This window comes from Sphaeramia orbicularis, chromosome 18 (assembly GCF_902148855.1).
Source record: "Sphaeramia orbicularis chromosome 18, fSphaOr1.1, whole genome shotgun sequence".
NCBI lineage: Eukaryota > Metazoa > Chordata > Actinopteri > Kurtiformes > Apogonidae > Sphaeramia > Sphaeramia orbicularis.
In genome coordinates, this window is record NC_043974.1 from 42322519 (window position 1) to 42350327 (window position 27809).

General features: G+C 35.5%; 2 protein-coding genes across 4 annotated transcripts; one reads left to right on the forward strand and one right to left on the reverse strand.

Annotated features, from left to right (window-relative positions):
- Window positions 1-692: 692 nt before the first annotated feature.
- Window positions 693-10031, reverse strand: aimp1b (aminoacyl tRNA synthetase complex interacting multifunctional protein 1b). Of its 2 annotated transcripts, none has more exons than XM_030162391.1 (7): window positions 9914-10031; window positions 4824-4918; window positions 4559-4672; window positions 2848-3015; window positions 2110-2309; window positions 1153-1324; window positions 693-994 (listed from the first exon to the last, which is right to left on the reverse strand). In XM_030162391.1, exons 1-7 carry the CDS (start codon window positions 9943-9945, stop codon window positions 828-830), a joined length of 948 nt encoding a protein of 315 aa, XP_030018251.1. In that variant the 5' UTR covers window positions 9946-10031; the 3' UTR covers window positions 693-827. The 2 variants fall into 2 exon arrangements, with proteins under 2 accessions (XP_030018251.1, XP_030018252.1); XM_030162392.1 differs by having other exon boundaries at window positions 4824-4937; window positions 9914-10022.
- A 2247-nt stretch (window positions 10032-12278) lies between these two features.
- LOC115438639 (phosphatidylcholine:ceramide cholinephosphotransferase 2-like) lies at window positions 12279-27580 on the forward strand. 2 transcript variants are annotated; one of them, XM_030162388.1, is made up of 7 exons: window positions 12279-12413; window positions 20512-21344; window positions 21913-22030; window positions 22128-22185; window positions 22533-22628; window positions 25284-25450; window positions 26302-27580. In XM_030162388.1, exons 2-7 carry the CDS (start codon window positions 20800-20802, stop codon window positions 26473-26475), a joined length of 1158 nt encoding a protein of 385 aa, XP_030018248.1. In that variant the 5' UTR covers window positions 12279-12413; window positions 20512-20799; the 3' UTR covers window positions 26476-27580. The 2 variants fall into 2 exon arrangements, with proteins under 2 accessions (XP_030018248.1, XP_030018249.1); XM_030162389.1 differs by having other exon boundaries at window positions 21913-22015.
- The last annotated feature ends 229 nt before the right edge of the window (window positions 27581-27809 follow it).

Below are 27809 nucleotides of genomic sequence, written 5' to 3' on the forward strand. Positions count from 1 at the left end.
ACAAATTATATATGATGTATCTATAGTTATTGAACACATGTAGTGACAGTGTATTTATTTCAGTTTTCTGCTTTTTTGTTTAAAATATCAAAATGACTATTTGATTAAACGTTATTTGTGTTATATGCTCAGAAATTACATCAATATGTGAGTGTTTATTTTTGTGTTCAGTTGTGGCAGAAATCACATTTATATTAAACTAATGATGCTAGTGATAAATCATAAAAGTAATTATTTTATGGTTAAATTTAAAATAGAAATGTGTACGTATTTAGCTAATTACAGATTTTAATTACATTTTATGACAAATGTGGTGATATTTCCGGTTCATACAGGTATGTTTTATTGTTTGTTTTTGCTAGAAATTACCTTTAATTACATTTTATTTAAATTTACTTGAAAGTGAAAAGAATTAAGGCACCACTATGTCAGAGGTATATCACCATTTTTAACAAAAGTAAGTGGGTGTATCAAGACCAATTAAAAGACTGTGAAAATTGTAAAAAAAAAAAAAAAACCACAAAAAAACAAATGTTAACATATTTGGGTGTTTCCATAACAGCTAAAGTAATTGGAGTTAGTATCATAACCAGCATATTTACCCGATCTTAAATACATGTGATTTAATGCCTCTCTGATGCAACCCATAGCAGTGTTTTATTATGAAAAATAAATGAGGAAAGACACAATCAACTTTCACAAGTGTTTTTAATTTTGTAAGAGCTGTGCGTAAAACTTTCCTTAGCCCAGCTGACAGTGCAAATTCTCCTTAATGAAAGCTTTGTGGTGCACTTCTCCTTTTGTCCTGTGGATGGTGCTGTTGCTGTCTATCTGATGGTGCAGTTGGTGAGGGTGGGGGCTCGGCACAGACCTTTCCCTTTCACCTCAAACCCGCAGCCCTTATAGTTAGCCACCCCCTTGCTATCGACCCTTAGGTCCTCCTGAAGCAGCTCCCAGACCCTCTGTTTGGACGACAGTTCTCGGTCCGGCTCACCTGAAACCAAACGCAGAACATCAGACCGACTGCTCCTTTAATGTTCATCTCAGTCAGTGACGTAAATTAAAGATAAATTTAAAAAAAAAAAAAAAAAAGAAAAAAAGGTTCATCTCAGTCAGAGGTCGGTGGTTACTGTGGGGACGGCACTGTGTTACCTGGGTAATTGAGGAAGGTCACTCTATCTCCAGGTGTGGCTCCTGTGGGCGGGGTCAGCAGCTCAATGCAGTCATCTGATTGAACGCAGCAGAGGAGGCGGGCCTTAGAGACCACGCCCCTCATTTTACAGGCCCGGACGTTGCATATCAACACAACCAGACTCCCCTGAAGCTAAAAGGATGCAAGGAGAGATGGAAGGGATATGATAAACTTTGTTTCGAACATAGGACGGAAAAAATATTAAGGTAAACAAAAGGCCAAAATAAGTTACAAATTCAGTTTAATATTATCTGTCTAGTTAGTTTAGATTCGATTCGATAACATTAGATTAGATTAGATTAGATTAGATTAGATTAGATTAGATCAGATTAGATTAGATTAGATTAGATTAGATCAGATTAGATTAGATTAGATTAGATTTTCACATTATCTAAAAACAAAACAAAAAGCAAACTGCAATTACTCAGATTAGGATCAATGATGTCTACCTATCTATCTATCTATCTATCTATCTATCTATCTATCTATCTATCTATCTATCTATCTATCTATCTATCTATCTATCTATCTATCTATCTATCTGTAACTATTGTTACTATATCTCTGGAAAATAAGGTTTTTTTATACATCTTAAATTTTATTATGTTTTCACACAGTTTGATATTTTGTTTTATTAGATTCCACAAAACCACACCACAACATGAAATGTACATTTTTTTAAAGATTTGTTGTAGCGAAATGTTGTTTCATATTAAGTTTATTTCAGGTTTTTTTTCCAAAAAGACAGATTAGATGATGAAAGGAAGGCAGGAGGGATTTAAAAACACCTGAGTTTTGAAAAGATTAAAGATTTAAAAAGTAAAAATGAAGGAAATACACAAAGACTGTTTTGTTCATCAGGGTTAAAGTGTTACCACATTCTGACTGTGTTGACTGAGTTCTGGTTCCAAACATACCTCTTCTATTTGTGTTTTTTCTCCCAGTTTAGCCACAACGGTCCGAGGAGCAGATTCCCCCACGTCGACCTCCTGGACGATCAGCGCCTCAGACAGCGGGTGACGACGGGCGCTGATGATGCGACCGACACGCAGATCAAGGCGGGACACGTCAACCTGAGGCTCCGCCCCTAAAGAGAGGGAGTCAGAGCTGGGACGAGCTGAAGGAAAGAGAGGATTGGAGAGATGGTGATGTTAGTAAGTGAAGGAAAAAGGAAAAATACCGTCATTCTTCCATTCTCCTTTTCCTTCCTTTTTTCCTTCCTTCCCTTTATTTTGCCTTCATCCTTCCATTCCTCTTTCTTTCTTTCTTTCTTTCTTTCTTCCTTCCTTCCCTTTATTTTGCCTTCATCCTTCCATTCCCTTCTTTTTCTTTCCTTCCTTCCTTCCTTCCCTTTATTTTGCTTTCATCCTTCCATTCCCTTTTTCTTTCCTTTCTTCCTTACTTCATTTCTCTTTTATTCCTTCCTTATTTTCCTGTCAATTCTCCCTTTAATCCTTCCTTGCTTTAATTCTTACTTCTTCCGTTTGTACTTCCTTTCTTCCATCCTTTTATTGACGTCCTTTCTTTTATCACCTCCTTGCTTTCTCTTTTCTTTTGTTCCTTCTTTCTCTTTTTCCATTGATCCTTCCCTTCTTTCTTCTCCTCTCATTTCCTCCATCCTTTCCTTTTTCCTTCCTTCCTCCATGTCTCCTCACCTTTCCTCTCTCCTCTCCTCCTCCTGCTCTGTCTGTCTCTCCTCTCATTGGATGATGAGGAGGTGGGAGGAGCTGTTGCTCCAGCGGGTGATGGAGGTTGATCAACAGGTGTACTAGGGGCGGGGTTAACTTGGGAAGGGGGCGGGGCCTGAGAGATGAGAGCTTTGGCTGAAAAAGACAGAAACAGAGATGAGATCTGAAAACAGATGTTTCTCTTCCTTTAGAAATAATCCCTTGAAACAAATTTGACATCATGAAGTTATTACTGATTTATAAAACATGTTAGTCTGGAAGTCATTCACCACATCTTTGTAATTCTAATTTACATTCAAAGGCTAAACCAGCAGCCTGTGTGTCTCTAAACTTTTATGTTTCAGACTTTTTGTTATTTCTAATGTGCTCAAGTGTATTTTGTAAAGTCAGTGATAACACAGCGATACTGTGTTAAAGTCCTATAGGCCATCATTGGGTTTGTTGGGTTAGTAAAGTTCTAATGGCCACACACAAACATTTCTCAGTCTCTGTATTACAGTTTTTCTTGATTGCTTTGACCTGTTGAAAGAAGCTGGGATCCACTTGGTTTTCATCATCACTTTCTCAGCAGAACAGAAGTCATCTTTTGCAAATGTGTGAACCTTTTCTCAGTGGATTGATGCATTTTTTTTACACCCTTTTACAAAAACAGTTAATACGGATGTCATTCAAGCAGCTCCAACTCCATTGTTTAAACTATGGTAATCAAAGAGAAACCATGTATTCCTAACTATTAGAATCTACCTAGATCAGTATGAAGTCACTGAAGCACCTGTTCGACACCCCTTCACACAAATCTTCAATTAACAACCCTAACCCCATCATCAAGATCCACGGTAGCTATTTGAACTCATTTCTTTCTTTCTTTCTTTCTTTCTTTCTTTCTTTCTTTCTTTCTTTCTTTCTTTCTTTTTTCTTACTGTAATAAATTTATTTTGGTTTATTTTCTGTAATATTTACCATATTTCAGTTTTCAGCCACAGTTTGAAAAAAGAATGCCCTGAAATCAATCAAATTTGCTTCAAAGCATTTCTGATTCTGGATCCAAGTCTTTGCAAGATGAAAAATTTGGCACAAAGCTTATGTAGAAAGACAACAACTGGCACTGGCATGAAAGCTAACATAATTATAAGCAATGGTGCACTGATTCACACTGAGTGCTGTATTTTGTATTTTGTTGTCCATTGTGCAAGCTCTGTTGTTTGAAGGCAAAATTAGCTTTTATATCATATTTTAAACATTTTGGCACAGTTACAGCCTTTTGCAAACAAAATGTGTAATTTTGAGCATGAGTGCCACAGCTCAGGCCTGTGTGTTAACTGTTTTGAAAATGTGGAGTTTGAGTTGACTACTGCATCAAAGCAAAGAAGAAAATTTTAAGATCCAATCTGGACGTATGTAATGCATGTACAGCACAGAAAACAAAGTTTCAGGGGGAAAAAGCTTCTATAAGCCAAAGTGGTCATATTCAGCATGATCATTTGTCTTTTACCCATTTGTTCAGACAATATCAGATTTTTTTTTGCATTAATTTTTAGAGTTTTTTTTTTACTTTCCTGACCCTTATCATCGTCATTATCATCCCTTCCTTTCCTCCGCTCTATACTTTATCAAAAAGTCCTCTCATGGTCTCAGTGTTGGTGTAAACTTTCCAGTGTTAAAGAATGTACTTCCTTACCAGTGCGTCTCCTCTGTTTCTCCTGCAGCTGACCTCTCAGTTGTTCAATGTCTTTTTTCAGTTTGGCGTTTTCCACCAACAGTTTCTTCTGCTCTCGGACTGACGCCTGCAGCACTGAAACATACACAGGATGTGTTGCACTGACTGGAGGTTCTCTGTTAATGGATTAAAATACAGAATCAAACAGACTGATGTGTGTTGCTGATCAGATATATTTTCTGACAGGTGTGTATGCAGTGGATTTTTTTCCTGATTGTGTTCTTACGTGCTTTCTCTCTGCTCAGCAGAGCGTGAGTTTTGAAATACTCCATGATCTGCTCTCCGTCCTCCGGATCCAGCTTTGTTAGAGCTGCTGCAAGGCTGTACAGAGGAAAAACACCTGCTGTCAAACACAGAATGAAGGAAGGAATTGTAAAAATTCACTGCCTGTATTTATTTATGTCACAGAAAACACACTGGAAGTGCAGGAGCAGAAGGGAAAATAGACAAATTTTCATATAAAACTTTACACAACCTCCTAGAGATCTTTTTTAGTCTGATGCCATTAAAACTTAAAAGATCAGTCTTGTGATTTTTTCATACTAACTAAATTAATAATTTTCAATGTGCCACTGCAACATGGAAAGTACATTATCATTTACATCTCTCTCTCTTTTTTAAGTACTCATTATTGTGTCTTTCTCAAGAACAACATACATCACAGCTTCCATAATAATAGGCAATATGTGGTACAATCCTGAAGTTGCACGTGACTTTAAAAGAAATAATCAATCCAACATTCAGCAACAAAGAATACAAATACAGAATATACAATATAGAATACAATAAAGAAAAAAATATATGTAGTATACATTATATAAATATATACAATAATATTAATGTAGACAGCTAAAAATAAGGAAATAAAAAATGCCCTTCAAAAGGCAATCATGTCATCATGATGTCATCACGTAAAACTCCTGTTTCCATTAATTAAATGAAAATATGTCCTACATGTAAGTGTATCATCATTTCTCTGGAGTTTACATTAGCAGGGGCCTTTGCCTGTTTCCAGTTGAACAGAATTAATCTACAAGCCAAAAGACTGACAAATGTTATTACATCCTCCTAGTTTTCCCTACTTAAGGGTCTACGGTCCCTATAATTGCTTTTCTACTCAGTCTAAATCTACAGTATTTCTATTCAAACACATACAGGCAAACAACATTGTATGGATTCAACCTTTGGCTAACAAGCCCTTTTTTATTATTTAAGGGGTAGGAAGTAAAGATATTTGTTTTAAAATGTAGGGGTAAAAAAAATAAATCATCTTAATAGATCCAGTTGTTGTTAGTTTATACAGAGGAATAGTTGACAATAGAAAAAACCTCAGCAGCTTGATTCTTTAAGTTTCAAGTCCAGATGGATTTAAAAAGATATGAGTCAACTCAACTCAAAGTTGATAATAAGTCATCCCAGACTGATTTGGACACTAATTTAATGACTGACAGTGGATGTGCACTTTAAACTCACCCTTTTAGATGGCATCATAGGATTAGTAAAAATGTAAATTAAAGTGTTAAAGTGACATTTTAATCCAGGACTTGACTCCAGTCACTGTTAACATGTTTATATGATGGTATCTAAGAGGAAAGCCTGGCCACGTTTTTGTTCCCTGAGGGATGATAAAGCGACAAGAAACAGATTTACTTGTAATTTTCTCTCAGTCCAAACAGAAATGACATGAATGCTGCTGTATCGGTCCACTTCAAAGCACTTCCTGTCTGACAGCTGAGCGACAGGTGGATTAAGATACACACCTGTTGGCTTTTCTACCTGCAGACACACTTATCTGTTTATCTGTCTGATGTTATGTTGCTCATTCATTTCATTTTGTTTTTTATGCAAAAAAAATGGTCAGATGGGTGCTACAATGACTAGAAGGTCCAAAAATAGAATGAAAAAAGTCCATAATATTGAATGTCAGTGACATACAGTTCTATTTATTACTAGTGACAGGCTTTATAGTTTAGCGAACCTTTGTTTATGTCATTAATGACCTTGACTTCTGGCCTCTTAAAGCAAGTTCTAGTAGTTCTAGTGTTTGTGCAAAATTGGACAAAATTCAGTTCAATTCAATTCAATTCAAGAGGTTCCTGAGATGTGACATTCATTAGATCAATATATCAGCCAAATCCTAATGAGTATGAGTATGAGAATGTAACTAAATCTGGGGTTAAAAAAAAAAAGTTTTGTTGACTTGGAAAAAACAGTTTAATTGAAAACTAAAAGCTTAAACTGACACATCAAGTTGTAATGTTATAGAGCAGAATATGTAGATGAATTTGTGCAAAAACTACATTGAAGATATTAACATTCAAGGGTGTTGAACTGGTTTGAGTTCAGGAGTCACACACAGACCAACATGATCTCAAGTAAAATATAATAGCATAATAACCAATAAATGATTATTCCAAATTTTCTTCTTGGTTTCATGTGAAAACAATAATATTACATTATGTCAATAATATTACATTTGCTATTTGCTTTAGTGCAGTGGCTCCCAACCTTTTTTGGCTCGTGACCCCTTTTTAATGTCACAAATATCTGGTGACCCCGGACATTTAAAACTGAAACTTTTTTTTTTTTGCTAAAATGAATTTGCTTTTGATCGTGTAGTAGCTTGCTATACTATGTTGCAAATAAACATTTTCAATTTTAGACGACATTTAGGCTATATAATGTATATTATTATGGACAGAGGCAGAAAAGGCAGGTTGAGATTGCTGCATAAAGTGAGGATTTTATTTTTGTCAGGATATGTACAGTCAGTCCAGCTTGGATTTACAAGGCTGACAATTAATACTGAACAAACAATAACTCAAACCATTATTATTATTGAATTATGAAAGAGCTGCAGCATTTTAAACCGGCCACAAGATAAACAGAACCACAGCGCTTCAATTTCAGCTTCAGAGTTTGTCATGTCCTTTATGTATTATGACTGTCTCTCAACTCACCATATATCTTTTATTTATTTATTTATTTATTTTTTTAAATCAATTACAAGAAATTTCAGGCGACCCTATTTGAAGTCCAGGCGACTCCACATGGGGTCTCGACCCCAAGGTTGAAAAACACTGCTTTAGTGCAAAAAAAGCCCATCAAATTATGGAAAGATTTACATTAACAAACTATTCTTTAATAATAAAATGTGAACAAATATGAACAACCTGAAATGTCTGAAGAAAATGAAATGCAATTTGAGCACTATTTTGCCTATTCCTAAATGTTTTGTGCTCATGATGTAGGAAAGTGTTACAAAGAGGTCAAGAAGACCTTCCTACTGTCCTGAAAGTCCTTTTGAGGCCCCAGTGGTTCACAGAAAAAGGGGGTGGCCACATATCAGTTCCAGGATGGGAGGACTTGGTGATTGTAGTTTATAAACACACCACAGGGATGATCACTCATAGTGTCATTGCTTTGCTTCTTGGTCACACCCGCTCAGGACATGTTTGGACATATATACGTATTTTGTCAAACATTGTGATGTCACAGCTCAGACTCCTGCAGTTTAAAGCAACCTTTAACCCATAAAGACCCAAATATCCACCAATGACCAAAATCATCTACTGATATAAATGTTTAGTACCTGTTAATCCGCTAATCCTATCAATCCATGTAAATAATTGGCGTAAAATACAGTTTGTCATCTTTTCTTAGTCATCAGATATGACCCATTTGGACGTTCAGAGGCTCTGTAGTTACCGTGGAAACATCATCATCTTCTACAGTATTGATTCTCCAGTAAAACCCATGGAATTGGATCAAAGACGGTGGATGGAGACACTTGGTTTATGTTCAGTTAATGATAGATTTTACTGAAAAAATCACTTTTTTTGTTTTTGGCAACAAAATGTGAAAAACTAAACAGCATAAGCCACAATAAAAAAAAAAAACAAATAAAATGATAAATAAAATGAACAAAAATGAATAAGAAAATTTACAATATATTAAAGAACAAGAAAAAATAACAAATAAAATGAACAAAAATAAAGGAAAAAATACTAAATAACACTTAGTTTATGTTCCGTTAATGATAGATTTTACTGAAAAAGTAAGACATTATGCTTTATACCATGAGGACGTTTCAGATCTTGGAATTAGCCGCTCTTAATGCAAATAAATAAATAAATAAATAAATCATTCCTGTTCCACTTTTGCCACAGTCTGTTTGTACACAGGTATCTGCATGTCTATTAGTGTGACTGTGAGGACCTCTGATGAAGACAAACCACATGAATATTCCATCAAGGTAACCCCTACAGACACGTGCAACAGCATATGAATACATTCACTGACTGAATGTAAGGTGACATATGTCTACTACCATCTAAAAACTAAACATCTGATCTAAAGGAAATATTTAGTCGCCCACATTGACCAAAAACACACAAAAACACAGTGACTAAATGTCATTTTCACTGATGTTTGAGTCCATCCAGTGAACTATTAGGTCTTCACTGCATGTTTAATACGCACTCACACACAGCAGCTGCTAAACTGAAACGCAGAGACAACAGCTGCAGTGAGGCATCCAGCTATAAATAACACAAACTACTGCAACACAACACTCACATTAAACATTCTGTCCACTGACTTTATCAGACAGACGTACACATAGAATAGAATACATGATTATTACTGTAAAAATGCCATGTTCATTATAAAACACAACATCAGAATGTATTAGATGTATTAGATTAGTAAGATATCTATTTGTAGTATCCTTTAAGAGGGAAAGCCATCTTTATATCAAGTTTTGTCCTTTTAAAACACTGAAAATGAAATGCTTCACTTAGTCCTAACATAGTAATAGCATCCAGTTCCTAAAGAATTACAGAAACAAACTCCAAACATTCCAAAATTCCAAAGGATATGATCGATTAAATTTTTCTGTAATTTCAGTTCAATTCAGTTCAGTTTATTTTGAATATGCAACAAAAGAAATTAATAATGGTATTTTAGTCCTTAGAAATAAAACAGTTTATGAGAAATCATGAAAAACATATACATATACATATACATATACATATACATGAAAACAAAATGACTTCCCGTATAAAATTCCCATGTTTGAAATTCCAACACTGAAACACATTTAAAACTCCAGTAACTGCACCGACATTTTAATAAAATGAATCTCAAATTCCATATTCAATATTCAGTATCATCAAATTAAGCCACATTTCAAAGAATACAGTCAGTGCCACCAGAGAATGCATACATTCTTAGAGTTGGAAAAAAAAAAAAAATTGGGGTTAAACCAGTGGGGTTGAACATACTGAGTAAATTAAAACATGTTTATCTTTGTACCTGGGATGAAACAGGTTGTCAGTGTTGTCCATGTTGTCTCTTGCTCAGTCGTCCGGTCGTTCAGAGACTCGAAGCTGCTCAGTGGAGACAAACACTGCCTCAGCTGTCTGCTTCCATCTCCAGCTGGAGTCAGCACCTTATGAGGCTCCAGGTCAAAGGTCAAGCTCCTCCTATTAACATCTATGTCACTAGACAACACCTCCGATCTTTAACTTTTTAATATCTTACTTCAGATCTGTCAGTGAAGAACAGATAGATAGATAGATAGATAGATAGATAGACAGACAGACAGACAGACAGACAGACAGACAGACAGACAGACAGACAGACAGATAGATAGATAGATAGATAGATAGATAGATAGATAGATAGATAGATAGATAGATAGATAGATAGATAGATAGATAGATAGATAGATAGATAGATAGATAGATAGATAATATCTGTCTGCATTAATGCAGATATTTATTTATTTATTCATTTGGTTCAAGTCTTTTTTTTCTTTTATTACATTTGAAAAGCAAAAATGTCTTTTGTCTTTTGCCAGGTTTTTTGCATAAAAACAACACGTAGACAAGAGAACCACAGACCGCAGACCTCTTTTTTTTCACTTAACCTTTATTTAACCAGGCTAATGATGCTCATTTTGTCTTCTGTTAATGTAATTATACTTTTCTTTTTTCTTCTGTTCAGACAAGGTATAGTTTTTAGATGTTGCCTGCTTGATAGTTTCGACTGTGACTCCAGTCTTCCGCAGAAGTGTCATCCGACGTGCTGCTGATGTGTCATTTATCAGTCTTCTGAGTCACAGTCGAACCCGTCAAGCAGGTACCATCAAAAACTATACTTGTCTGACCAAAAGAAAAAAGAAAAGTACAATTACTTTATTTTACCAGGTTGGTCTCATTGAAATCTTTTACAAGGGAGACCCGGCCAAGACAGCAGTGATACAGTCACATCATTACAGTTTTACAGTAACAAAAGCATTTGCAAACACAGAAAAAAAAAACGTACACAATCAACTGAAACATTTACAGACCAACAGTCTTGATTACAGAGTTTTAACGCTCTCTTTAAAATCAGTCAAAGGAATCAGTGTTTGTAGATGGAGCTCAGACTGAAGCTAGTTCCTGTCATCAGGGGCCGAAAACCTAAAAGATTTATTTTCCCAATTCAGTCCTTATCTTTGGAACAAACAGTTTCAAAGTGTTCAGTGAGTGGAGATTGTAAGTGCCATGACTGTAGGCTCCAGAGAAAATAGTGGATGAGTGATCAGAGCATTTAGCTGTGTAGAACAGTATGTTTTTCAGTGCATTATCAGCCCCCTCTGGTGGAAGCTGTGATACAACCACAGCCACTGACCACACTCATTTCCCTGGATTGAATTACACTGTTCACAGCGAACACAACTTAGAATCATTTGATGTTTGCACTTAACGTTTGCAGTGTTTGATATTAAAACAATGCAATTTTTAATTAAAAAAAAAAAAAAAAAAGTTCACACAAGTTCACATCCAGTCAATGTACAGACACTTGTGTTAAAACAAAATCCATTAAAAGTAAAAGTATGTAAGTGCCCGTTTTTGTCTTATTTCATCTTTTACACTTTTCAACTTGTTACTCTTTCAACTCCGATTTCACTCATTTTGATTAAATGTCACTGATACAAAATAAGAAAAATGAACAAAATGAGCACTACATCACAAAATCAAAAGAACAGGCCTGTATGTATGTCCTTTGTGTTTGTTTCACTCCAGAAGTACAGATACTTGCATTTTAAAAGAAGTGCAAATTCAATTTTATTACTGCAATGTAAGTTAAAAGTTTGGTTACTGTAAAAAAAAAAAAAAAAAAAAAAAGGAAGTATTTTGTTAATTTCCACCTCTGTCATTAAGTAAACATTTTTAACTTTAGACTGACTAGACTCTGAGGTGAGTTATATTAAAGGAATGTTTGACTTTCGTTCACAATTCACATTTATTATCTGAAAACTATGACGACCTCGTGAATCAGTGGTGAAAAACTCAACTGAAAAATAAATCATGTTGTATGACTCTTTAATAACGTAATGGCTTACATACTTTGCACTTTTAAACAAATTAAGAACAGGCCTATTATTTATTTTCTTTAACTTTTCTTTCGTCGGTTTCAATTTTACGGAAAAGTACGAGTGATATCGATCTCAGGTGAGTCAGTTTTTTTTTTTTTTTTTTTTTTTTTTTTTTTTTTTTTTCAGGTGAGTCAGTTCCTTGGGCGAGTCAGCCGGAACGTCGACGTAAAGTTACGTATGGACAGGCGTCCGGAAGCACCTTATTTGGAATGTAAACAGGCGCGAGGAGGAGACGGGTGGGTTTTCCTTCACGAAGCTCCAGCGAAAGCGGGAGCGCGTGCACTTTTAACGAGGAGCAGCAGGAGGACAAGACAAGGAGAAAAAGAGGAGGAAGACGAACTAGAGGAGGCGAATTTTGAGCCAAGGAAGTAAATTTGAGGCTTTAACTCGGTGAGTGGATTTCTAGTCTACTTTTTATACCTGTCGGAGGGAGTTTTAGAGCGTGGGACGTGTCACGCGCAGTCGGACAGGTGTGTTTGTGAGCCCAGTTCCTGTTTGTTTTCCAGACCTAAAACTAAACCTAAAACTAAAACTGTTTTTATCTCATTAAACGGCTGCTGTTGCCGAAACAGCGCGTAACAGTCACATTGTTAGTAGTTAAGTGAGGATATTTTGGAATTCTGTTCAAAAACTGTCAACTTTAAGACCAGGAAATTACTCCAAACACGCCTTCGATTTTTAAAACAAATAAGCTAATCAATATGATCGATATCTGTGGGAAAGACATAAAACAGACCCGAAACATAAACACAGTGTCTTCTAAACACTGTAGACTCTTAAATCCAGACATTTGACATCTATTTGAATCACATTACTTCAGATGTTTTTGTCGTTTCCTGGAATTATTTAGGAGTTTGTTCAACATTAACATTATATTTTTAGCTGCTTCAGTTAAAATGCACTTTTTAATGCTGAAAAAATACTTTACAGACCTATGTGGTACTTACAACAAGCTATATGATTTACAAAAGGAAACAGAAAAGTCCGAATAAAGCCATAACATGGATCTCACAAACTTGTTGATATTGTATACTCATCAGTCTTAGCATTTGTTAAGTATTTGAATCATATAATGCAAGTCATTCTAATGCTACTTAAAACCAAAACAAAACTTAAACATGAGCAGGAAGCATTTTAAAACTATGTTTGGTATTCTAGTAATCCTTTGTAGACAGTGATCCATTTCTGCAGAGAGGTAATTATCCTATAACCTTAACAGGGTCATAAAATACAAGATATTGGCTTGTTCAGCTTAGAATTGTGAGTTTTTATCATTAAAGTGTCGGTAATAAACTCTTCTAGTTAGAAACACACTTATATTTGCTATAAAACATCATTTTACAAATACATTTAGTACTGTCAACAAGTCTTATGATTGGACGTTCCAGAAAAGTCTATTTAAAAAAAAAAAACAAAACATAAAAATGTATTTTAAAAAAACTTGCAAACCATGTGTACGGTCACATCTTGATATCAGGCAGTTATATTAATTACAAAATAAAAATGTTATCCACTGATTCACCTGTTCACGTTTTTTAAATGTGTAGCTTTGCCATGTTTCTTTCTTTCTTTTTTTCATTTTAATGTGAGTATTTTGCTGTTATGAATAAGACAAAGATGAGTAGGAGACATTTAAAACAGTGTTAGTCTAATAATCACATTATCTGTGACCCAGAGGGATCCATAAAACAAACCTGAAACATAAACACTGCATCCTCTAAATTGTGTGTATTCTTAAATCCTGACATTTAGCAGCTTGCTTTCTAAATCACAAAATAAAGGTATTTGCTCATTGGTCCAGATTGGCCCATTTTTTATTATTTACATGTGAATATTTTTAGGGTTATTATTCAGTTATTAGTTATAAACACACAGTGAACTGCCAAAGTGACATTTCACAGATACATGTTGGAGTGAATCAGTGAGCCATATGATTGATATTTATGTCAAATATTAAAATAAATATGGGCCTCACAAACTTGTAAACTGTGTGTACTCTTAAATCTTGTCATTTAACGGCTATCTGAACCACAAATAAAAGGTTGCTACAGTTATCTGCTCGTTCAAGTTCATAGAAATCAGAGAAAAGTGGCAGATTCCCACGTTTACTCATTTTAACGTTAATGCTTTTTGTTTTTTCAACTACATGAAATAACTTAAAGCTAAGCATTTGACATTGTTTGCTTTCATTGTGTTAAGCTGTAGCTTTGGCTACGTTGTCTCTCCTGTCTGTCCTGTCTTGTGTTGATGAGTCAGATGTAATTGACTTCTCATGGTCTTAATGTCATTAGAGGTCATTTCGGTCTTCGTCTGTCAGGCTGTAAACAGGATGCGACATAAAATCATTGCAAAAAGAGAGACAAAGACATTCGGGGATGGTGGGATAGTTTTAAAGGCAGAAAATCCTAGTATTTAAACACTGAGCTGCTGCTGAAATAAAACACAATGAGCTGGTTTGGTCAGTTTTTGACTGCTAAAGATTTTTGCATAATCCTGTAGACAAGGAATCATCTGAGTATGACCAAATGTGAAAGGGTGAATTGGGCTTTATTTTTACACTTACAGTTGTCATTCAACCCTGTGATTACAGTCTTGTCATTGACTTTAAAAGATAATCCAACATTCTGCGTGAAACACGTCTGAGTTTCTCAAGGTCTGCCCTCCAAACTGACCCTGAATATGCTTCTGCAGTCACTGCCTACCTGTGGAGGCTTTTATTTTTTATTTATTTATTTTTGTGATCAAATTTTTATTTTTCATTTTCATTTAACAAATTAAATCCAGCAGAGGTATTTCAGGGGATACAGTATTACTGGAATGGATTATCAGAGCAAGAATACCAGAGGCTTTGGTTTTTTAACCAATATTTCACATTGACACTAGAACTTCCTGATTAAGAGGAAGGAGAAGAAGAATATCTATTTTTAGTTTTATATTGTGCAAGTGGACAGGCAACACTGACACTGACTATCTATCTAACCCATCACAGGCTGAATATGCACAAACACATCACACACTGTTGCGTACTTGTGTGATTTTAATTTGTCTCTTCCATTTTTGTAAAGCACTGTGAATTTCCAGTGTATGAATTGTGCTATACAAATAAATTTGCCTTGCCTTGCATTGCCTAGGACCAAAGATACAGTTTTAGTTCTAATTTGCATTTTCTGAAGCCTCCAGATTAGGTGAAAAAGTCACATTTTGTTATAGTTTTTTTTCCGGAGCAGGACCATAATTAATAATTTTCAGCGTGGATTAATCTGCCTGTTCTCAGTTAGGTCTGAATGATCTCAAAATCTTACATTGTGATCAACAGGGCTGTTAAAACCTCCCCTCAGCTAACATTACTTTCCAATAGTCTGTTTATCAGTGTATTTAATGTATTTTACACAGTGTTGCACGGACCTATGGGTTTTATAGCATTACTGTTACTAAAACAGGTCACTAGGCTGCAGAGTTTATTTCAGTCTTTTTACAGCTATACTTTATGATTTCTCACCACTGAAGTGTTGGGTTTTGTTCTGCATTAATTTGCAAGGTTTGTGTAATGTCATTTTGGAGCTACATAAGTAAAAACAAATGAACAAACAAAAAATAATCCACTATATTAAAATACTAAAATTACTAAGATTAGACTCCATCAGTAGGATATATTAGTTATACTAGTGTTAAAATGTTGAGTCATTATAAAACACTAATAACCAAATTAAGCCCCAGTTATGTAATTAATGTAAACAGTGCAGCTGTATGCACAGAAAAATGTGATTAGTGTTCAGTTCATCTAAATATTGTCTAATATGGTGAAAATGTTGATTACAAGGGACACAAAATTCATAGAATCTAATTGGATACAACAACATTCTACCTCATAAGTTCCTCATATCATCTTCATATCATCATTTTCACTCACTGGATTTATTACTTAGTTTAAAAAATAACTGAAAAAATTGGAAAAAGTGTTCCCCCAAAGCTCAAGATGGCATCCTCTGATAACTTGTTTACGTAGAACCCAACGACATCCAGTCACTGTCACAGGAGGAAAGAAACCTTCAAAAATATTCTCATTTCAGATATTGCTATCAGACAGTTCAGACTTTTTGATTTATGTAAAAAACAAAAATTATACAATGCAATTATCAGCATGCCTGTTAATTAATTTAATAGCCAACAAGCAGCTGAAGCTCTCTAGTGGACGTGAATGTGATTGTTATAAGCAAATTGTATTAAGGTCAGTATCATCTGTTAAATCCAAAATATAACCATACAACAGATATTGTGTTTATTTTCTGGTGTACCTGTTAGCACCTATATCACCTGGTCTACACCATCAGTGGACACTGCAATGCCATTTGCTCCCACTGTATAAATAAAGCCAAAACCTGGTGGTCCCTGGAGCTGCTGGGTTACTTTTGTGACTCAGTTTGTACCAGAGTCTGTCCTGTAGAGACAGTACCTACAGTAGCCAACCATGACTGGATTTCTGACCGTACGTCTGATGGATTCTGGACCATGATTGGCTGTTGTGGTTGTCATTCAGCTGATTTTCTAATGTAGTAACACAGTGATCATAAAGACCCAAATCATCAGTGGGGAAAATGTAATAGATGTACACAGACATGGTGATAATAATGGTCCAAAACACAGTGAAAGGATATGGAGAACTTTCAAACGTCCTGTGTGTTTAAGCACAGATTTCAGTCAAATAAATCTAATTTTCATGGGGGAAATCCCACAACCACATGACCACCCCGTTACCATCGACTGACCGTGACCACATCACTTAAGGACGCCCCTTAAGGACATGTTTACCTGAAGCTAAATCAGCTATTGGTGTAGATTAAAACAGTGAATTAATAATTTTGATTAATCATTCAGACACACAAAGTTGAACCATCTGATGTATTAATTGTTACTTGAAAATGGTCATTTTTGAGTTTTTGGTCTTTTATGTGAATTGGAAAGTATTAAAATGACTATTTCGTATTTGTTCAAAAGTAAATATAATATATTTTATTTATAAGTGCATTTGTGATACCTGAAGACACTTACATAAGTTAGAAATAACACAAGTAAAACAAAAATATATCGAAAGTGTATTAATTAATGTATCCATAATTTATTCTCCATAGAAATAGATATTTATTTCAGGATGGCTTCTGCTGAAATGCACATGTATCAGGTTTCATATCAGTGTAAAACAAAAAACAAACAAAAAGCCTTCAGCAGTGTTTTTTAAGGTCAAAGGTCAACTGTTATTACAGAGCACACAGAGTCGAATGTCCACAGAGTGAAGGAGGAAACTCAGATGTTTATTTTTATTTTTCCGTCTTGGCAAGTTTCATGTTCAAGCTCATTTCTATGATGAACATAAAGTGCTTTTGTTTTTAAAAATTGTGCGGGTCTGTGGAAAAAATGTGTGTGTGTATATATAGACATACATACACTTTTGTGTGAAATGTTGTGGCTGCAGCAGCAGGCAGAAGAGGTATTTAGCAGGAAAGAGAGACATAACTCTGAATTTGACTCAATCTGCAGCAGTTTATGCATTTCAGTGCTTCCTCTGTGTGTGTCTGTGTATGGGATCTGTGTGTGTGTATTTCGAATATCACATTTCCCACAGACAGACTGCTACTGACTGAACATTTAGCCCCAGTAACACCTCGAGGTGAAAACTAACATCAGGCACATTTCACAATATCACTAACTTCTGACCTCATGGATCTAGATCTGCAGGTGATGATTTACTGTGGTTGATGTTAAAAAATGTGTGAGGAGTGCGTCTTTTTCCTTTGGTTTTGCTTGTGGTGACTGGTGGAAGGTAACAAAGTATGTTTACTGAGCGTGTCTATTTTTTTTAACAGCTTTATCCTTCTACTCCACTACATCTCAGAGGCATTTAAACATTATGCAGATGTTACAGAGAAATGCTATAACAAGATTAACATCCACAGATTTTACAGAAAGAAGCTATAAACATACTAAAACCTGATCTAATGTTACAGAGAAGAGACAAACAAGCACCAGAAACATCATAAAACTATCATTATCCATCTGGCTTTTAGTCTCAACACATTCAGTTCATTTGGAATATCAAGCCTTTATTCATGATTTACTTTAATGTGTGATAGGAATACATCTGAGTGTATTTGTTTGACTGTGAGCATTACAGTGAGTGAACCTGTAGACCAGGGATGTCAAACATGCGACCCACCAGAAGGTCCAATCCAGCCCGTGGGACGGAATTATACTGAAGATATTAACAGTTAAGGGTGTTGAGCTCATTTAGTTCAGGCTCTACATACAGACCAATGTGAAGTAAAATAATAGCATAATAACCTATAATAATGACTCCGAATTTTCCTCTTGGTTTAATGTGAAAAAAATTATATTACATTAAGCCTATAAATAATGACAACTCCAAAGTTTCTCTCTGTTTTAGTGCAAAAAAAACCCCATTAAATTATGAAAATATTTACATTAACAATGCAAATGTGAATAACCTGAACAACTATGAACAACCTGAAATGTCTTACGAAAATTCAGTGCAATTTTAACAATATTCTACCTGTCACTAAATGTTTTGTGCCTTTGTCTTTGGCTTAGTATTGCTAAAATTACACTCATGATTTTTAAGAAATTTCAGTTTTTCAGGTTGTTTACAAATTTTTTGTTTGGATATTTCGTAATTGTAAATATTTTCATAATTTAATGTTAATTTTTTGCACTAAAATAAAGAGAAAAATTAGGAGTTGTCATTATTACTAGGTTATTATGGGTATTATTTTACTGGTCTGGCCAAATTGGGCTGAATGTGGCCCCTGCTGTAGACTGGTAAACTGTGTTTAATGAAGCTGAGCTCTAACAATGGGGTTAATGGTCAATCAAAGTAACTGATCAGACTCGGACTGGGGGTGGTTCTGTTTGGAGCTCTGTCACTGATTTATGGGTCAGTTTTTTTCCTAAAGATGTAAAATGAAGTCTTCTCATGATTTAGTTTACTTTAGTTTGTAAGCGATTATTGTTGCTTCTAGACAAAGACACTTAAAAAAAAATACGTCAGAGATTATTGATTTTGGTTGGACTTCACTGAAGGTTAAGCCTTGTGTTAAACTGAAGACTGAAGAAGTGTAAAGTTAGAAATGTCTGGCAAGATGAGAAAAAGAGTGGCTTATATAAAAGGTGATTTGTGTAAAAACAAGAAGAATTATGTGTGCCATTAAAGAGACAATCATATGACTGACAGAAAACACTGTAGGTTAAGATGCTATTTTAATGTTTATCAGCTGATGGTGGAAGAAGTCGGTCAGTGCTGTCTGACTGCTTTTCTGTTGAGAAGTCACGTGTCTGTGTGTATGTGTGTGTTGGGGTGTGTCTGTGTCTGAAGGTGTGCCGTACTCAAGTTACTAAAGGTCAAACGTAAGATTGAGCTGACAAAAAGCCTTTTGTCTGTGTGTTCTTGATTACATGCAGCCATAATAACATTCTTGCTCATAAAACTCAGTGGATCAGATCTGGGTCGGTCAGCTTCAGTTCAGCAACTTACTGGAAATGAGCAGTTACAAAAACATCACCCGTTAGTTCACTCACATATACACTATATGGACAAAAGTATGTGGACAAGTTGAATCCAGGTGTTTCTTTTCTAACAGAGGTCTGGGATACAAAACAATAATGACTAATGTCACAAAATAGTTTTATATTGGGATAAATATCATTGCATTGGTTAGTTTGGTTTAAATTATCTTTGCTTCCAAAATGGCTCAGAGATGGTTTTTACTTAATTTCTCTCAACAATAATTTTTCTTTTATCCATGACCGTGATTTTAAATGCTCTAAATTTCTCCAATATTTTTCATGCTCTGACTGTAAAAAATAATTTTCTACCACAACTAACCATCTAGTTTCTTCAGATCTCACTGAGTGAAAAAAAGTCTCCCATTAAACTTTAAGGAAATATTGATGTTTCTAAACTATATGGACAAAAATATTGGGACACGTTGTGGCTCCAGCTGTAAGATGTCTCATTCATACTGATTTCTAAAGAAAATCTACATTCAGCATAATTACACTATGATGTCTTCACAATACTGCAATTACTTTGGCTCTTATTATTGTCTTTCTCCAGTGTTTCCGCTGGTAAGGTTTTGCCATGGTGGTGCAGCACCATCCTTGCCGCCACACCATACATTTGATACACAAAGTCAATAATAGGCCTACATATTAGGCTATGCATATTAAAGTCTTGAATTTAAAATGTTAAGGTTTTCCAACACAGAACAGTGGTTGTAGTGGTAGCGTCTTCCATCTTTGTGGGTTGGCTCTGCTGTCTGTCACTACCAGATCAATTGCCCATTTGCACATGCCCAGCGGTTACTCTACTTGGACAAACTGCCCAAAATGCATTGCCTTTAGCCTGGTCATGTGACCTTCAGAGGGCCATACTGAATCTGTTTGACCTAAAATCTTATCTGTTTTTGTTTTTTTTCAGGTTTGTTGAGTTATCCTGTGTATTTCCTCTGTGACATCATCTGTTGAACTCCAGATACTGAGCTCATTATTGATCTGACCACAACAACAGCAGCCAGTGATCCTGGATCGGGGATTATCAAGTCCTTCTGATCCAGCCTAAAGGGGTATTTGTGAAACATAAACCTCAGGAGACACCAAATCAGCGGAATCAAACCTGTTTGCATTGGTCATCTGACACAACTCAACGGATCTGATTGGCTGACGAAGCTACAAAACATTTAGTGGTTATAAAAGAACTGGTTTTAAAATGGCAGCGTCTGAGCTGATCGAGGATGACGGCGGTGTGCGCACACATGTGGAAGCCATCACCACGGTAGTCACCCCTCACAACTCGCCCGGCCATCCTCAGAGGGTTGCCAACGGTAACCCAAGCCGCCACGGTTCCTCGCCATCACCCCCAGCCGACACACACGACGGCAGAAAACGGGATGGAAACGGCAAACTGAGCAGCCTGTGGAAGCAGAACCAGCTGATCCAGACCCTCAGCAGCGGCCTCCGTCGTCACTGCGACTATGTCAAAATCAGCATACCCGAGGAGCACGCCAACCGCCTGCCCACCGAGTGGTGGAAGACGGGCGTGGCCTTCCTCTATGCTGTGTTCAACCTCGTCTTCACCACCGTCGTCATCACCATTGTTCATGAACGAGTGCCGGACAAGTCGGTGAACCCTCCGCTGCCCGATAAGTTCTTCGACTACGTGGACCGTGTTCCGTGGGCGTTCACTGTCACTGAAGTCAACGGGCTGATCCTCACTGGACTCTGGCTCGTCCAGTGGCTCTGCCTCAAACACAGGTACAAATGGAAGTAGTAACGAATTTCACCGCTAGAGGTCACTTAATATCATACACTGAACCTTTAAGTGAAACAGTAGAACATTTTTTAGTAATGTTGTTACTCACAATTCAACAAAATAAACCCTAAAGATGGATGTAAAGATGACATAGTGATACAGACACATTATTATACAAGTCAGACTCGAAATAGCGGCACAATAATCTATACGTCTGTAATAAAACAGTATATACCACTGTAAACAGAGACAGGAAGTACCACAAAAGTATAGGTTTTTCAGTTTCCCTAAAATTAAAAAAAATCTATTTCATCAGTCTTTTTCTTTGTAACAGTTTGATAATTATATCAGATTTTTGTTGATATATATCTCCTATTGTCAAGTAGAGTTTAGTTTTTCTTTATTTCATTTTGACTTTCAGTTTTCTCTTCCTATTAAGTCTGAATGTTCTTTTTTTGGCAGGTGTACCAGTGTAGTTTATACTAAATGTTTATGTTTTTTTCTTTTTGAGAACATTTTTCTATTATTCTATAAATACATAATCATATTCCTATAAATGTGTCTCAACAGAGCCATCATTGGTCGTCGCTGCTTTTTCCTGATCGGGACTCTGTACATGTACCGCTGCATCACCATGTACATCACCACACTGCCAGTCCCAGGAAAACACATGGTCTGCGCTCCCAAGGTCTGCATGGATTCACAACCTAATGTGACACAAATCTATATTCATCTTTTATACATTTTTTTTTTTTTTTTTTTTAAATTCTTGTTTTTCTCTGCAGCTTTACAATGACTCAACTGGCAAAATTTGGAGGATTCTGAGGCTGATTTCTGGTGGAGGTAATGACTAACTTTACTTGTCTTGTCTTTTAAGTGGTGAATGTTTTTCATGTGTTTTTATGTGTCTGTTTTTAGATACTTTTACTGTTTTTATCTTATTTTTTACCTTATTCCTCTGGGACCTGAGTACACAGTTTGTTCTTTCGTGTGCTACATTGAATGAATGAACCTGAAGGATTTAATGAATATATTGCATGTCATTTAACATTTACTGGCTGGTTACAGAAAACCAGGTTCTCTGATAGAACTTAAGTGTATGGACATTTGGACTCATCGTGTTCCTTTAATCAAAGTGTGGGTTTGTTGGTGGTGTCATACACAGTGTAATGTGACGTTGTTGTTTGCAGGTTTGTCTCTGACTGGCTCTCACATGATGTGTGGTGACTTCCTGTACAGCGGACACACTGTCATGTGCACGCTGTCCTACCTCTTCATCAAAGAGTGTGAGTACTAATGCCTTCACTCTCAATCACTGTCTTTGACTTTGATTTAGTTTTAGTTTATTTATATAAGATCTCATACACATTTTAAGCATACTACCAAATAAGAAATAGGAATTTAATATACAATATTTCAAAGTTTGTAACAAAAGCAAGGAATTGAAATGCTAAAATAGTCAGATATTTTGAGAATTTGTCTCCAACACTACAATCATTTGCATTAATCTGTATTGTGTAACATTTACATTTTATTTCTTCATTCTGATAAAATTCTGGATTTTTTGGTTTATCTCTGTCAAATTTCAGTACTTTTGCAGGTTCTATTGCTTAATTTGTCCTCATCTTTAATTCTTTACATTACTTTCAAGCATGAACAAATGTGTATAGATATCATGCCTGTTTTGTTTTGTTTTTTTCTTATTCTCATCCTTATATATAAATTTCAGCATGGGATATGTGTGATACAGGTAACCTTGGCAACAGAAACTGCAACATAGTAATAAAGATAATAATAATAATAATAATAATAATAATAATAATAATAATAATAATAATAATAATAATAATAATACAGTTCCAATTCTTTGTCTTCAGATAGACATTGTGAATGTGATTAAACTCATACCTTTACAGCCACATTATTTCATTATGCTTGAAAATAGAAACATAGTTGAAAGTTTATAAATGGATCATAACTTCATTATCATCATCATCTGATCATCTTCATGATCAGGCTCAACTGGTGGAACTGGATTTAACAGTGATCAGATGGAACAGATGGGTGGAGCTTTACATTTTAATTGCTTGTTACTTTGTAAACACTGATCTCTGTGACATTTTGGTTTCATGTTCTATTGTATTAAAGTGTTTGTGGGTGTCACAGTCCGTATCTCAAAATTTGGTTTCAGCTACATTGCTGAAATTTTAACCCTGTGACCCATTTAACCAAAGAAGTAATCCATGTCAGGATGGAGTGGATGGGAGGAGTTACAAGATTTCATCACTTGTTACTGGTTAAATAATATTCCCTGTGACATTTGGTTGTCTTCTATGGGACATAAGGGTTGCCAGATTCACAGTCCATGTGTCCACATTACCATTAGATGCAAGGTTGAAATTTTAACCTTCTGACCCTGTTACTGTTAGGATTAAAAACTACGTATTAAGAAAGTTATTTGTTACTTGGTAAAGAATGATCTCTGTGACATTTGAGTTCTATAGCTTACTAAAGTTTCCAAATGTCACACCCTTTATCTTCACATTGATTACAACGCTGACATTTTAACTTGTTCAGTATTTATTGAATTATAGAATTTTATAATTTTAACCCATAAAGACCCAGTGCTGTTTTTGTGGCAGTTGCCAAATGAATTTTCCTCCATATTTAACATTTCTTAAGTGATTTATCACCATTTATTGTAATATTATCTTCTTTGTTTTGGATTTTTTTCAGTGAAATCTGGTATTGTCCTATATTTAATTCACTGATCATGTAGATGTTCATAAAAGCTTGGAGTAAATGCAAAGGTTATTATATCAAAACAGAGAAAACTGAAGAAAAAGGGACTTTTTCAACAAAGATATAAATAACTGAACGTAAAGAATGTAACTGCGGTTTTAGGACTCATAGACCCTTAAGTGGGGAAAACTAGGTTGATGTGATAACATTTGTCTGTCTTCTGGCTTGTAGATTATTTCTGTTCAACTGGAAACTGCCAAAGGCCTCTGCTAATGTAAACAGGAGAGAAATTATGAAACACTTACATTTAGAGATCGAACATATTTTCATTTAATGACTGGAAACATGAGTTTTACAAGACATGGTGGCCTTTTGAAAGGCATCCATTATTTCCTTATTTTAAGCTGTCTGCATTAACCCGTAAAGGCCCAGTGCTACTTTTGTGGCAGTTCTCAAATGATTTTTCTCTGTATGTTACCTTTCTTAAGTGATTTATCACCATTTATTATTATATTATCCTCTTTACTTTGCATTGTAAAGCTGAGTCTGAGTTTTTTTCAATGAAAATCTGGTATTTTTCTAAATTTAATTCAGTGATCATGCAGATGTTCATAAAAACTCAGAATAAAGTTGAGGGTTATTACATCAAAAACAGAGAAAACTGAAGAAAAAGTGACTTTTTTAGTCAAATCTATCATTAACTGAACGAAAACCCAGTGTCTCCATCCACTGTCACTGATCCAACTCTATGGGTTTTACTGGTGAATCAATGTTGTAGAAGATGAAGGTGTTTCCACAGTAACTACGGAGCCTCTGAACGTCCAAATGGGTCATATTTGATGACTATGAAAACACGACAAACTGCATTTACACCAACTATTTACATGTATTGATAGGATTAGTGGATCAACAGGTATTAAACAGTTTACGTAGTAGATGCTTTTGGTTGTCGGTGGATGTTTGGGTCTTCGTGGGTTATGGCACTTGTGAAATGAAAGATAACTGGATTCACACCAGCTCATTCTGCAGACATAATAATGGATTAGGGCAGTATATGTAGCTCTTGTATAAGATATGTTTTACTTTTTTATGGGCATAAATCTGTAACATACGCAGTTTCAGTTCTTTGAGTTCCAATAAGCTTTTTCATTTGTTGTTTCTAATAAATTACTCCATTCCTGGTGTGTGTCTGTGTGTAGATTCTCCTCGCTGGATGTGGTGGTATCACTGGTTCTGCTGGCTGCTCAGCGCTTCTGGAGTCATCTGCATCCTCGTTGCTCACGAGCACTACAGCATTGACGTTGTCATTGCATATTTCGTCACCACCAGGGTCTTCTGGGCGTACCACACCATGGCTAACACGCATGTATGAACATACTCACTCATCCAGTCATGGATGTCACTGCCCTCTGGTGGTCATTTAACTAACCCTTACTTAACTTTTCAAATGTCTTTACCTTTAAACTTTATGTACTTTTATTTATACTTATTCAAACTTTATTTCAGCAATATTATGTCTCATGTTATTATTAACACAATTTATAGATCACAATCGATCTACAAATGCAGAAAACATTTAGTAACAGGCATATTGTTAATATTGCACTTAATTTTCGTTAGAAATTTCACGTCTCATATTTGTTCAGGTTATTCACATTTTATTGCAACAGGATTGGTAAATGTAAATATTTTCTTAATGTAATTTAACTTTTTTCACATTATGTTTAGATATATTTGCTAATTTTTTTATGCTACTTTTATATTTTACATTTTCTTACCTTGTCATACAGTATATCTCAAATTTCCACATATATATCTTTGCACATGTATCTTCTTTTAATATGTCTGTATTTTATTGTGTTGCATGTTGTCGCATAGTGCAATTGCTGGTAGAGACCACCTGTAATTTCATTGCACAACCTGTGTAATGACAATAAAGTCTATTCTATTCTATTCTATTCTATTCCCATTAGAACACGGAGAACATTTGGAGTTGTCGTTATTAATAGGTTATTATACTATTATTTGACTTAATAACACATTGAGCTCTATGTGGTCCCTGAACACCCTTAACTGTTAATATCGTTAGTGTAATTTTCTGAAATGCATCCTGTGAGCCAGGTTGAACCATTAGGGGGGCCGTTTTGGGCCCGCGGGCTGTACCTTTGACACCCCTGGCTTAAAACATGTTTTTAATGTTGTGTGTTTTCTGCTCAGGCACTGCGTCAGGCTCCAAACAACTATCTGTCGAGGACGTGGTGGAACTGCGTTTTCAACTTCCTGGAGAGAAACGTCAAAACGACGGTTCCGATCGTGTTCTGCTGGCCCGTGAACCTGCCGTCATCCTGCAGGCAGCGCTACCGAATAGTGGAAGGAGGAAGGGACGAGTGACCGCAGCAGGACTTTTTTTATATTTAGGACTGACTATTTATTGGAACCAGCAAAGCCTCTATATTCAGGAGGAACATGAAGATTTAAGACGTTTACATTATTATTCACCTGTTCTTAATCCATCAGTTTAATCCTGATCTTTGTGTTGGAGCAGTCGGATAACAAGAACATAATAGTTAGTACAAACTGCCAGAGTCCTCCCAAAGCTGATAAAATGAAGGATATTTCCAACTAAAGCAGATTTATGATGGCATTCATTTGTGGTTTACTCACACTACACCTTTTGTATCTTTGGAAAAGCTTTATTTTTTATGTTACTGATTATAGGAAACAGATTTCTGTAAGTTTTGGATGCCATAAAACTGCCAGTCGGTCCAGTAAGTTCACTGTGGGGTGTTAGGCACAGCTACATACTGCAGATATTGATGGAAGAAAGTGTTTAAATCAGAGCGAACACATGCCAGTACATTTAGTGAGAGTGATTTTATTTTGTTAGATTAGTCAAATTTCAGTACTTGACAACTTGTGATGGTGCTAGGTGACGCTTTGGTGTTAAAGTTTGACACCCGCTGCAATAACTACAGAATTAACAGATTTATATGTCACTAAAAACTTGCTCATTTGTTTTATTTTTGGCAGCCACTGAAGTTACAACAAATGTAATATTTTGGCTTCAATATGTACTGTAAAATAGGTAAGTGTATTTTTAGACGCATATTTACAGGACAGACGATGCTAGCGGAAAATGTCAGAGGAGGAGCAGCCACTTCTTTGTTTCTCTTTTCACCTAAACTTAAACATAGCATCAGCTTTCAGACGTCAGGATGTACATCACAGGAACTAAAAACACATTAGCTAATTATTCTAACGTGTCAATAGAAGAACGAAGTTCGCAGTTAGCATGTTCTCCAAGTGCATTATGGTTAAAAACAGAATTGTGACCGTGCCATTCGTGATGTTATGACATTTTTACTGGTTCACCAGTGCTAACTTTAGTTTGGTCACCGTTTGTAAATAAAGTGTTTGTTTTTTGTGATGATTGTACTTGATTATTGTTGTTTAAGTTATATTTTCAGTAATAATATAAAAGTATATAAAACACAGAGTTCCATGTGTTGTTTTGTTTTTTAAAGTATTTGTGTTTTTATGTGAGTTTGTTGTAAATCTGATCACTGAAACCCCTGTCAGTTAAGTCCCTCGAACCTGCAGGAAGTTTTTGGTATAAAAATTGTTAGCCAATCCAATTAACTCATTATGTCTGCAGAGCTAATTAGGTTTAACTGGGTTAAAGCTGACAGAAAGGATGACAAAAAACATTTCTAAATGCAAGCATT